Source organism: Stylophora pistillata, chromosome 11 (genome assembly GCF_964205215.1).
Source record: "Stylophora pistillata chromosome 11, jaStyPist1.2, whole genome shotgun sequence".
Classification (NCBI taxonomy): Eukaryota; Metazoa; Cnidaria; class Anthozoa; order Scleractinia; family Pocilloporidae; genus Stylophora; species Stylophora pistillata.
Window position 1 is genome coordinate 5,001,738 of NC_142529.1, and position 12,637 is coordinate 5,014,374.

General features: G+C 35.5%; 2 protein-coding genes across 2 annotated transcripts; one reads left to right on the forward strand and one right to left on the reverse strand.

Annotated features, from left to right (window-relative positions):
- Window positions 1–795: 795 nt before the first annotated feature.
- Window positions 796–5,243, reverse strand: LOC111323984 (uncharacterized). The gene is made up of 2 exons (XM_022927446.2): window positions 4,882–5,243; window positions 796–2,916 (listed from the first exon to the last, which is right to left on the reverse strand). The coding sequence occupies exons 1-2, from the start codon at window positions 5,108–5,110 to the stop codon at window positions 2,090–2,092; spliced, it is 1,056 nt and encodes a 351-aa protein (XP_022783181.2). The 5' UTR covers window positions 5,111–5,243; the 3' UTR covers window positions 796–2,089.
- A 57-nt stretch (window positions 5,244–5,300) lies between these two features.
- LOC111323985 (PAT complex subunit Asterix) lies at window positions 5,301–9,783 on the forward strand. Its single transcript, XM_022927447.2, has 3 exons — window positions 5,301–5,614; window positions 8,532–8,629; window positions 9,098–9,783. Exons 1-3 carry the CDS (start codon window positions 5,450–5,452, stop codon window positions 9,162–9,164), a joined length of 330 nt encoding a protein of 109 aa, XP_022783182.1. The 5' UTR covers window positions 5,301–5,449; the 3' UTR covers window positions 9,165–9,783.
- The last annotated feature ends 2,854 nt before the right edge of the window (window positions 9,784–12,637 follow it).

Sequence of the window (12,637 nt, forward strand, 5' to 3'; positions counted from 1 at the left end):
TTTGAAAAAAAAAATTGTGGCCAAATACAGAGTTGTCCCTGACCGAGTTGACTTTTAATGGAGGTATTGAGGACAATTATCAATAAATGTACAATATGCGTCCACGATCTGGATTTCAATTTTATTTTTACGCTTCATCATCTTTCCTGATGTCTGAGTCTAACCTAAGTGAACAAGGTTTCTCCTCCCTACCATTCTCCAAGAGTTGACGTAGACAGGTGAGAGGAGGGAGAGGGCATCACTTGGTCAAAAGATATCATAGGACTCCCCCCCAGGGCTGGGGGGAACCGTTGATGTAGACAGGTGAGAGAGGGAGAGGGCATCCCTTGGTCAAAAGATATCATAGGACTCCCCCCCCCCCGGGCTGGGGGTGAACCTTTGACGTAGACAGGTGAGAGGAGGGAGAGGGCATCCCTTGGTCAAAAGATATCATAGGACTCCCCCCCAGTCCTGGGGGGGAACCGTTTATGTAGACAGGTGAGAGGAAGGAGAGGGCATCCCTTGGTCAAAAGATATCATAGGACTCCCCCCAGGGCTGGGGGGGAATTGTCGACGTAGACAGGTGACGGCATCCCTTGGTCAAAAGATATCATAGGACTCCCCCCCAGGGCTGGGGGGGACCTGTGATCTCAAACATTGCTAGTGAAGTAGAGGGACCCCTTGAAGAAAGCTATTTACACAACATAGAATTGTAATGTGGATTTAACACCTTTCAAAAAAAGCAAGGAGTAAACAATTTATAAATCTCAAGGTAGTCTAATGAGACATTGGCCAGTTGCAGAAAGTGAATCCCACTTGACCATAAACTCATGTTTAATTTACTCTGTAACTATTTTATTACAGCTCATACCAGTATTTAACTCATTACTCTACTCACTGAACAAAATAATCTTAATACTGAAAGTGCACACTATTATGTTCATCACAGAGTAGCACTCTAAAAGACTCTCCTGATCAGCTTTGCTGACTGGTTTACAAAGGTGGATATTCCCTTAAATATTGGTTAAATACAATGTAAATGACACAGAATTCTTAAATTAACTCTTTGAAAACTCATTCTCAGTCACATTTATTTGATCCATGTTCACATGGAATATTCAGTTATTTAAAAAATATGAGATTGTGTGATATCCCATGTAGTTAAATACAAAATAGTTTTGTTCACCAACTGCTGCAATGCAGAATTAAATATCATCAGTTAAAAGGGTATGATACCTGTAAGAAAAATTGCGAGTGAAGCGGTTTTCCAATAACTGACGTCGTTCACTGATGCCAAGATGTTTTTTTAAAAAAAAAAGGTAGATTATTGTATTACTCGGACAGTAATACAACAATTATTGAAGTGAGGTATGACAAAATAGGGCTTGCGACTTATCAAAAATGTATCCTCAAGTTGATCAAAGTTGACAGTTAATAAAATAACTACAAGGTGTAACTGCATGCAGTTCATAACTTGACTGTTATGAAACTAGAACAATGTTATGAAACTAGAACAATAAATATTTTTACCAAATAGCTTATTATCAAGTTCTTATGATTCCTGTTGGGAAGAATTACAATGATTAATACTTTCCTTTTAAGACAAATTTTGTATTCTTGACCCCAACAAGAATATTCCAGAGGGAAAATAGAGTTGTCTTTGGTACAAGAAAACGCATACAGTGCAAACAAGGCTCGAATAAAGAGTAACACAGAATTGCTCAAAAAGATCACATCAAAGTTCTTATAAGGACTTAATAATTTTCACCAACAAGCTAGAGTGGACAGTTAAAAATACTAAACAAAAACTAAGTTACTCAATGGGAATATGCTGAGAATTACATTGAATTATAGTGTTTCACTTCTATAAATTGCACCATGCAATAATAACATTATCCAATGAAATTGAAATGTTGGACATATTTGTTATTGAGTATGTAAGTACCTGCTTTTTATTCCTTTATCATTTGTTATCAGAAAAAAAAAATACTAAGGTTTTGGAAATTTGCATTGAGCAGAGGAGAAATTTAAAAACCAAACTATTGAACCAAAACGGAGACCATTTCAAAAATCCCCCAAGCATTAATCACTTGTAAACCTGCCAGATTGTTTACAACAGTAGAGACACTAGCACACTCAAGCCCAAAAGGGCAAAAGAAAACAGAGGATGACAACCTTTACAAGCCTTTGGAGGTTCATCTCCACTCCTGTCAGGTGTATGTGTGTTGTCATTTTTCCTAGGCCCTGGTGTGGTCTCAGTGCGAGTGAAGCTATCTTCACTGTACAAAGTTGACTTCCAGTTATCTCTTACTGCTTCTATCTTGCTTCTCAAGAGCCAGGTACTTTCAATGGTCTCTGTTTTATTTTCACCACAAATGTGGCACTGCCCCACCCATCCAGTGGCAGACAAACCATTATTCCATACCACAAAGAAAGAAAATGTGCTGCTTGAGCCACCAAGCTGTCCAATTCCAAACACCTTAGAATGGCTATTACCTGCTGCACCTGTTTCTCTCTCAACAGCTGTGCGATATTCCCCTTCAATAACATTATCTTTTAATCTCTGTTTAAGAATCATCTCAGAGCCCAGGACATTATACCACTTTCCATTCAAATTACAAGGTTTGTTTTTGACATCAGGGTCAAAACTATGGATTATTTTATCAATTTCTGTTTGTCCTTCTGTTTTTCCCTCATCTGGTTTCCGAGGACCATGAAGCTGCTCATATCTAGTGAATGTGTCTCGACCAATCATGGTTGATTTCCACTTGTCTATACAGGTTTCGACAGTGGAACGCAGTAGCCATGATGTGAGGAGTGTCTCATGGCCATCTTCGCGGACAAAACATTGACCAGTCCACACTGTTGTTGAGGTACCATTTCGCCAGACAACTGAAAAAGCAAAAGCTGCACCAGGGAAGTTATACGGTGCAGAACCTATGACAAGGAAAAGAAAATATGAACCTTGTTTGCCATACACTGAAATTCCCTATAACAAAAAAGGGAATGGATTAAATAGTATTTTAGTACGAATAAGTATATTCAAAATGATTTAATAAAGTTTGTGATGTAATAAAGGTAGGTCAATGATACAGAATGTTAGGAGAACAACAGCTCAAGAGTTCTACCAATATCACAAGTGGTGGTTACAGTGTATTTCTACAGTAAATGAATAGAAAGTGTGGTACAATCAATTGCAAGTGCAATTGATATAAAACAAGTACAACTGTAAATTAAGCTAACTGAGTAATGAATACAATGTAGAAATATTGTTCAAGAAAACAAAAGAAAAAAAATTACAAGATTAATTTGCAAAATAATTTCAAATGAGTATACCAGTAACTCTCTAAGATATTATTCTAACCTGGAACAGAATCTAAAATACACACTTTTAGGTGAGAGCCTCACTCAATAGGAGCAGGTACTTTCTTGTGGGGTGCCAATAAGCTACTGGCATTTGGAGGAATGATGTTTCTCAATAAATTTGAAAATCAGTGCTAATTAACCTCAATTGGTGCACTCTCATTTCAAAGAACTGAACTACCTTGGTATGTATAATGCATGTGTACTGTTTTCATTATTGATACCAAATTAAATAGCATAAACATAGACCTACAGGCAGTCTGCATGCATATGTTGTAGTTCAGTTTTATCCTTGGTTCAAATGTTATTTCCCTTTGTTCTCGGTCATGTTAATGTATGATAGTGAGAGTTTGAAACAAAGGAAAATAAAATTTGAACCAAGGATAAAATTGAACTTCAACACATACACCAACCAAATGCATCAAAAGTGAAGCAAGGTGTGTGTGAAGATAATGAGCAAAGTAAAAATTTTTAGAATAGCTTTAAAAAAAAAAGTTTTGCTTATGGGTTTTCACATACATCTATGTGTCACATGCATATTTTCACATGGTAATTTTTTTTTTTTACTTTTGGCATGTGACTTTACATGTAGATGAGGAGTGAATTGTTTGTGATGCATCACCAAGACAAACAAAGATCATTTCTATGTTAACGAAACACATGTTGTTAATAAATAACTAAATTGTTTGATTACTTTCAAGATAAAGCAAAGAACATGCAAGCATATCATAAAGAAATGATCTGCAATTTTTCTAGGAGTATCGAAATTAAAATCACAAGCTTCTTAATGCTGAAAAAAAAAAAAGCACTTAAATCTAGTATAAAACAAAAGTGCGATGCCCCATAACACCATTCACTGGCAATATTTCCTTACAACCCCTTACTACTCTAAAAAAAAAAGATGTAGTCCTAAAGGTAATCTACTGTTTTGTCAGAAATTGTATTTCTCTAGTCAAGCCCTGTATGCATAATGAAGTAGAAATTTTTAGAGAAGTCTTGCCCAGTCATATTTCGTCACAAATTCCTCCAATGGAAGCAGTCACAACTTGTCACTGATATTGCTTCTAAACATTTGAAACAAACATGCTTGGAGCATGTCTGTCATGCACGGATAGGGTCACAATTTGTCTCAACAAGAAGACAAGAAAGCCTCTTTGCATGAAAGTTAAATCAAAAAAGAAACATATAAGGTCATAAAATTCTTATAATACAATACGTCAGCTGTCCCGTAGAGCCATCAACTTCACTCTTCTCGAGTACGACGAACGTCGCACAATCACGTGAAACGAACGTGGAATGCATTCTGTCTATCATGTGCGTGAATAACGACATTGTTTGACCAACTATTTTTTTTTTAAGAAGTAATGTCAAAGTTATATGTAAACAATCAACTTAAATTAATCCCTTGCCGAGAGTAAAGAACTATATTTTTAGAAATCTCCTGAGAAAGCAAACGCGATGTCGAAATATTGCGGGTATAAAACTCAACCTGACGTACACATTCAAATTTCTCAATCAAAATGCGAGGGAATATTTTACCTAACACAATAGAGTGATTCACCCCAGAAGAGCCATTGCGCCTTTCCACTGCAGTTCTGTACTCCCCATAAAGGATACCATCAGTGCCATGCTCTAAGAAAATTTCAGAACCCAGTTGATTGTACCACTTGCCATTCAGAGTGTTACACTTCTCTCCTTCTACGATGCACACAAAAGAAAAAACTGAAAAAGCAATATGAAGTAAACGAGAAGAGCTGCGGCTTTCCATGGTTTGCAAGAGACGCTCAGCTGCGTGAATGGATGAGTAAGAGCACGTGGAACATTTAAATAATGAGTTATTTTTGGTCACCAGGTTTACTCGTGTCAGCCCGTTACGCCTGACAGAATTTGAGACACATCATAAGTTTATCAACAAAAATAGGGTTTAAATGAACTAGGTATAATATGACTAGGCTTGACCTCACATGGCGGTTTATTCTTTGCTACAAATAGGGATGCATATCCTTGTTAATCAGGTCTGGTCTCGTCTGGTTATTGCCCCTTGACCCATCCACCATCTTGAATTTTCCGCGTAAAGCTTGCTGGGAAGTTTCGTCGTCGATTCAACATGCCGGCCGTTAGTGGTTCGTATTCTTCTACAAAAGAAGACCCTAGAAGGCCTAATAAGATCTTCCGTTACAAGCCAGTGACTATCAAGCCTACAGATGATCCAACAGCAGAGTATATGAACATTCTAGGGATGATATTCAGTATGTGTGGGCTTTTGATGAAGGTATGAATGATCACAATAACATTGGATCTCTGTCATTCAGATATCTTCGTGCCCGCGTTGAAAGTCGCACGCATATCTCTAAGTTGTTAGATTTTTAAGGTACTCTAACCATGCTCTTGGAATAAACAATGCACCGAAGACATATGTGAATTATGCAGTGCTTGTAAGACATGAGATCGCACATTTTATGCTGTTGCAGATGTCCTTTCATGGCTCTTCTTTGCTTTTTTGTTGACTCATGGTTTATTAATTAAGCCTTGGCAAATGCTAATTATTTCACTTGTAAAACTGGCTAGCTGGCTGAAGGTAGTATGAAAACACAACCGATTTTCAAATGTCATCGATGAGGTACATTCTCAATCCTTAATAACCGCTCATGTATAAATACATTGTAGAGACACATCAAGTGTCTAAAACTACTAAAACTGACATCAGGTATATAGGTTTCCGGCCTTGTCTTTCTTTTAGCAGTTGAACACCAACATAGCGCTAACTCGCCGAAAACGCTTCAAAATGGCCTGAGACGTTCGGAATCAACAAAGAAAACAACAAGGCAATAAAGTGAGCCCATTATATTTCAAAACAAGACATTTTTTTCTCTCTTTTAAGGCAAACCGATAACATCCCATACAAACCTTTCTAAATATAAAACGTTACGCAACACGGTAAGAGTCACGTCCGCTTTTCTCGTAGTGAGCTTGGGCTGCCTGTGTATTCACTATAATGAGTTTGACGGTAGTAAATAGTTACGATTCCCTTTTTTTTTTAATTATACTAGTTGACTTACAGTGCAGTTAGGCAAAATATCAGGATATCCATGAAATAAACCTGATTTTCACCAGGAATAAACAGATGAGATATTTTTTAAATTTGTATCAAGTTTATTGGGGGGCACCTTTGCCACACTTAGGTGCAGGATTGCAGAATATCAAAATATCAGATTAACGGTGAGATAATTTCTGAGATTTTGAGATTTTGATAGTATCATGATAACTACCAGGGTATATCAAAATACCAAATTAACAGTGAGATTTGAGATTTTGAAATGTTGATATTATGATATTGCTATTGATATTTTGATATTAGCATGATGTTCTGATATTATCCCAATATATCAAAATATCAAGCCCTGTAACACTTAGTCACATCAAGGCCAACATTTGGTATTATGATACCGCTATCGATATCTTGACGTTATCATGATTTTTCTGATATTATCATGATATATCAAAATATGAAGGCTTTCAACACTTAGTCACATCCAAGCCAACATTTGATATAATGATACCACTATTGATATTTTGATATTATCATGATATTCTGATATTGGGTCCTCTTTATTATTTTTCCACTAAATGGGTTTTAAAAATTAATTACAATCAATACTAAATCAAAACTTATGAACTTTAAAATATGTCTCAATCCTAAAAGAAACTACCGAGAAATTCCTTTAAATGTCTCTTGAAGGTTGGCAAATTGACACATTCTCTTACTTCACATGGGAGAGAATTCCAGAAACTCATTGCACGGTATAAAAATGTCCTTTGCCCAGAAGCTGACTTATAAGCTGGGATATTCAAGTTATGCTTATATAATAATAATAATAATAATAATAATAATAATGATAATAATAATAATAAAAGATTTATACCGCGCCAGTATCCTACTGTTCAAAGGCGCCTACAAAAACTTTAACATTAACACTTAAGACAGCTAATATTAATTATAAAAGGCTTTTCTAAAAAGAAAAGTTTTTAATCTACTTTTAAAAACAGACACAGACTGAGCATTTCTAATTTCACTTGGCAAAGCATTCCATAATGATGGTGCTGCTACAGAGAAGGATCTTGCGCCATATGTTTTCAAGTTATAGGATGGAGAAACCAGAAGGTGCTTGGATGATGAGCGTATCTGGTATTACAATCATAATATATCAAAATATCCAGCCTTTTGACACTTAGTCACATCTGGGCCAACATTTGATATTATGATATTGCTATTGATATTTTGATATTATCATGATATCTGGATATTATCATGATAATTCTACCCAAAACTCAAGTCCTTTGACACAGTCAAGCCATTTAGCAGTGGGAATATCAAAATATCATAACCTCTTATCAAAAATGATAATTTTTCTGTTGAACCAAGTTACATTTTGTGAGGAAATGGTTCAGGTACACCCAAGTGCTTGAAAAGACTACCTGTTACAGAAGACTTAAGTATAAATATTGGGTAGCTAGCAGTATAACATTTGAATTATTACATTGAATTGTGTGCACCAATTGTAGTATAACACAGTCAACATTGTTTAATTTTACAGAAATCCATTTTCTTGAAGTTTAATCCTGTAATAATATTCTTCTGTTTAGTGTTGCCTAATCACTTTTTAATTATTCTACATCATTTTTCATATCTTAATATAGGGAAATGTTGTTTAACCTTTGCAAATGCAAATTTTTTCTAAACGGCTGACAAACGGCTTGTAAACGGAAAGCCGTTAGTGTACATTTTTCCATGAGAGGTCACATATATCATGATATTATCACTAAAAACTGGAAGAAATGTACATGTATGACAAAATTTTGATATATCAAAAGTGATATCAATGATATTCTGCAATATCGCACCTCACTCCTTTGCCAAGCACTTTAACAGGAACAAGTATATGAAATATGTTTCCTTGTGTCTAATTTCTGCCCCATTTATATTCAATGTCTGCTGGTTTGAAAAATACTGGTAGTTATTTTTATTAATGCTGGAACAAGAAGAATAAAGGGGTTAGGGTTGCGACTGAATTTTTACTAATTTATTAAATTTTTACTAATGTATTAATTTTGTGCTTACTTCTCAGCTTAAATGGGCAGCATGGGCAGCTGTATACTGTTCATTTATTAATTTTGTGCTTACTTCTCAGCTTAAATGGGCAGCATGGGCAGCTGTATACTGTTCATTTATTATGTTTTCCAACTCACGCTCATCAGAAGATACCAAGCAGATGTTTAGCAGTTTTTTGTGAGTAGTTGTAACTGTACAAAGAACATGGCAATTTATAGGAGGCAGTATTAATATTTGCAAAATATTTGGACAAAGGCTATGGGTTTTTTACCTCCAAACATCATTTAACTTTCAAAGTGATCAATTTGTCAAGTTGTCATCTGTACGGCACACACGCTGTATGATTTGTTTTTTAAATCACAAATAATCATGTTAGAAGTTGGAAGACTAAACCCTCAATTAGATCTTTAGTTTTCACAACTATCCTCTGTATTTTGAATTCTCACCCCCCCCCCCCCCCCTCATGTTTAGCTCAGACTCTGCAAACATGGAAAAAGTCTTATTTGGTCAACTGTTGCTTCATATATATACTGTGAAGTTTTTAAAGAGATTTTAGGGGGCCATCTTTGAAAGTGTAGAAAGAAGACTCAAAATTGTCAGATAATTGGACACTAAATGCATTCTTATGTTTAACTTTGTTTCCAGATTATCTGTATCAGCTGTTGTGATGTCATATCTACAAAATCCTCAACCAATGGCTTCAACATGGTAGCAGAGAAGTCATTTTTTTTTTTAACTCATCCAGTGGAGTTGACAGCCTGTGTTTTAGCCTCATCCAGATCAGGAATGACTTATTTGTCATATCTTAACAGCAAACCAAAGATATTTAAAAGCAAGTGTCACTTCAGAAAACATCTAAGTAATGATGTAATAGGACCCAAAGCATGTACATTTAATTCTTTGACTGGCCAAGAATGAAGGTCAGTTGATTTCAGGTCTGTGCACTGTAAACTTCTTGATGCAATCTATACCTTTTGTCCCTTAAGTTCCTCTGTTAACCCCTTAACTCCCAGATCAACATGTAAACTCTCCCTATAATATCCATACATTATCAAGCAAACAGGTAATGAGAATACTCAAACTTATCAAATGGAAGTGATATTGATCCAACACGAAAATCTTGTAACTAACTAAAAAGGAAATTTGTAGGAACTAGAGAGGAGAATTTACAATCAGATCTCTCAAGTTAAAGTGTTAAAGTGACTTTCAAATAAGGAGGTACTGTGTAGGATGTACAGAAAAAGATAGAGTTTAGCTTCTTAGTCTAAAACTTTCTTTGAAGAGATTGGTATTTCATTGTGTTGTCAATAAATTTCTTTTCAGAAACGTGACTTGACATGATTTCTCTTTCCACATTGCATACATGAAAAGAATATCATTGTTCTTAAAGGTCTAGCATATGTTTCAGACTAAATATTTCATTTTTATTTTGTCTGAATAACTGATGGAAATGGTTTACACCAGCAATGATTTCTATAAACGTTAAATCGAGGCCACTCTATTTAATGATTATCGTAATTTCTCTTTGCCAATTCATCAGTTTTGTTTACTTACCAATTACGTTAAAAGCTTTAACACGTGGACGTATATAGATGCTGTAAGTGGCCTTTTTTCAGTAGTTCTAGTTCAGCTTTACAGAGCTAGCATACAGGTTTTCAGTAAATTAAACTAAGTCACCTTTGGTCACTAAGAGTGCAAGCGAGAACCGCTGTTTTACGTACGATTATCGTAAATAAATTATCGTTAATCACAGCTGATTTTCCGTGATCTCTGGCCTTATTCGACCAGTAACCATTTTCCGCACGCAAAGTTCAACGCAATAAGTTGTTGACAAGTGACTTTTGGCTCTCCTAAAGTCGCCGCGAACCTGGCGTTACAATGATATTCTTAAAGAAATAATTATGAAATTTGTTAGATATCTTAGCAACAAAAAAGGTGATTTTGTCATTCAAATAAGTAGTCAGTTGCTTTAATTCTGTTCTGTTCTTTACCAAAATGGCCTTTTCCAGAAAGTAGATTTCTTTGTCAAAATCTGTTGTAAAGTTTATAATACATGAAATCACAATTACTGTAGTATTCATGTGCTAAGAGCTACAAATAAGAGAAAGAAAGAATCCATTATAGAAACTCCTGTTTTCTCCCAATTATTTTTGTTCACTTCTCCATCTTGCCTGACTTTCAGCCATTTTCCCCTTCATAACAAAGCCTTTCCAACCGACCGCTGACTCTCCCAGAGTTAAGATGAAAAATTTGAAAAGCAAGACCAATTTTTTTGGTTTGCCTTTAATGACAAAAGATAGAAATGGAAGCCGAGATTTACTCGCCTCATAAAAGTTAATAATTCATTATTTTCCAAGCTGATACACGACATTATTTAAAAGGTAAAGTGACTGCTAAATTCTGAATTGCAGTGTTTTGATGAAATTGTAACCTCGCTAAACAGTCCGTTTTGCTACAAATGGTAATAAACTCGATTTAAAGGAGTAGAATTTACTTCTTGGTTGCTTGATATTTGAACATTGACTATAAAACACTTCAAATTGGAAAATAAGAGTGTGGTAAACAATTCGCCTACTCGTCGACCGGCATCAATTCTTAAAAAAAGGAAAAAATTTCCTAGCAGGATTAAAATTCACCGGTCGGAAGTATAATTTTGTTTTTGAAAAATTGTTACAGGAAGCTTTACGGTGACCTGAATTGGTAATGATAGAAACATTTGAACATATCTTAGTTTTTGATTTAGTTTTTTCTTTTTCATGCCTCAATTTCATCTCTAAAATTGAGTTAGTACGTGACTGTCACCGCGGAAATACGTTTTGGTGACGTCACAGTGGTCAGTGGTCATCAACATTAGGCTGCTAAGTGCTTCCATGTGTTTGTTGATTGAGTTCGATGAAAACATCGGCCTTTTGCAAGGTTTTAAGTCGGAAAATATCCATGATACTTCTCCTTGTTTATTATGGTTGATCCTTTGAATGGGTTTTTAATACTAAAACCACGTCTTAACAAATAGCGGTACAGGGGAGTCATTTTGTTTCGAGTTTTCTGCTGTTTGCTGACTTTAGCTGGCCGTCGTTTCGAAGTGCGATCGTAGTTCGTCAGTCGCCCTCGCCTTCATAAGTGTCAAAAACAGCGATAGTTATCCAGACAAAGCAAGAGATTAGTTCTGTAAGATAATTTTCCAGCGAGTCTGAAGACTGGTTGGATTTTTAAGTGTTATTAGCATGAAGCGATACACGTAATTATTGAGTTGTGAAAATATTCACACTCACTTTTCGCCGAGGTGCGGTGCCTTTGCCTTTTGGAAATCATTCGCTTGGTTGAGAATTTTACCTTTCTAGACTGATTTTTCGCCATTCCACCTTTCTGATTTTCTGTGCCTTTAAGAACGGGTGTCCGTAACGCTCGAAACGGCAGCTTTTGTAATCGTTACGGTTGCCAATTTACCATTTCAACTTCGTTGATAGATCCAAATTAAAATATGAAAACATTTGTTCATTTCATATATTCTCAGTTTTATCAACAACTTATCTCTCATGAACAGAATAACGCCTGACTTAAGCTCATATAATGGTGATGTTTACAAAGGGAGTGGAAATCGAAGAAATTGTGAATTGTTTGTATTTGAGACCGTCCAGCATGATTGGTTCATTTACAATTTATCTTGAATTAAGTCTTTATTAATATTAATCGATTGTAGATCTCCATTACTTGTCTTTGGTACGTTTGCTTGTACTTGTTACCACAACTACTACTTTAATTTCCCAAACAGCTGTATTTGTTTAACATGAAAGCATTTTCAATGAAACCCACTTTTTTATTATGATTATTATTATTATTATATTTTTATAACTCAGTCATTTGAAACTTTTACAGGCACATGTATGTTTACCTGAAGTATATTCCACTACCTTGCATGTGCACTGCATTAATTTATGCAAATAATCAACCACTCTTCTTCTTCAATTCATTTTTTTTAGATTAGCTTTGCATAGCTTTACATAGTTTCCATGTGCTTAAGGAATCATAAACATCACATGCTCTGAAGCACTGTAAGGATAATTATTACACGACTCGGGCAGTCAGAGGGCCAATAACTAAAATCAACCAATGAAAATGCTCTATTGCCGGTCAATATTCTCTCAGTATTGGACCAGGCACTGTCCTGAATGGTCTCGAATGATA

Excerpts from the sequence above, each read along its gene's own strand:
- LOC111323984 (XM_022927446.2), bottom strand. The coding sequence starts at position 5,110 with ATGGAAAGCCGCAGCTCTTCTCGTTTACTTCATATTGCTTTTTCAGTT. Across the intron at positions 2,917-4,881 it reads GAATCACTCTATTGTGTTAG|GTTCTGCACCGTATAACTTC; the intron begins GTAAAATATTCC and ends TCCTTGTCATAG.
- LOC111323985 (XM_022927447.2), top strand. The coding sequence starts at position 5,450 with ATGCCGGCCGTTAGTGGTTCGTATTCTTCTACAAAAGAAGACCCTAGA. Across the intron at positions 5,615-8,531 it reads TGTGTGGGCTTTTGATGAAG|CTTAAATGGGCAGCATGGGC; the intron begins GTATGAATGATC and ends CTTACTTCTCAG. Across the intron at positions 8,630-9,097 it reads CAGATGTTTAGCAGTTTTTT|ATTATCTGTATCAGCTGTTG; the intron begins GTGAGTAGTTGT and ends CTTTGTTTCCAG.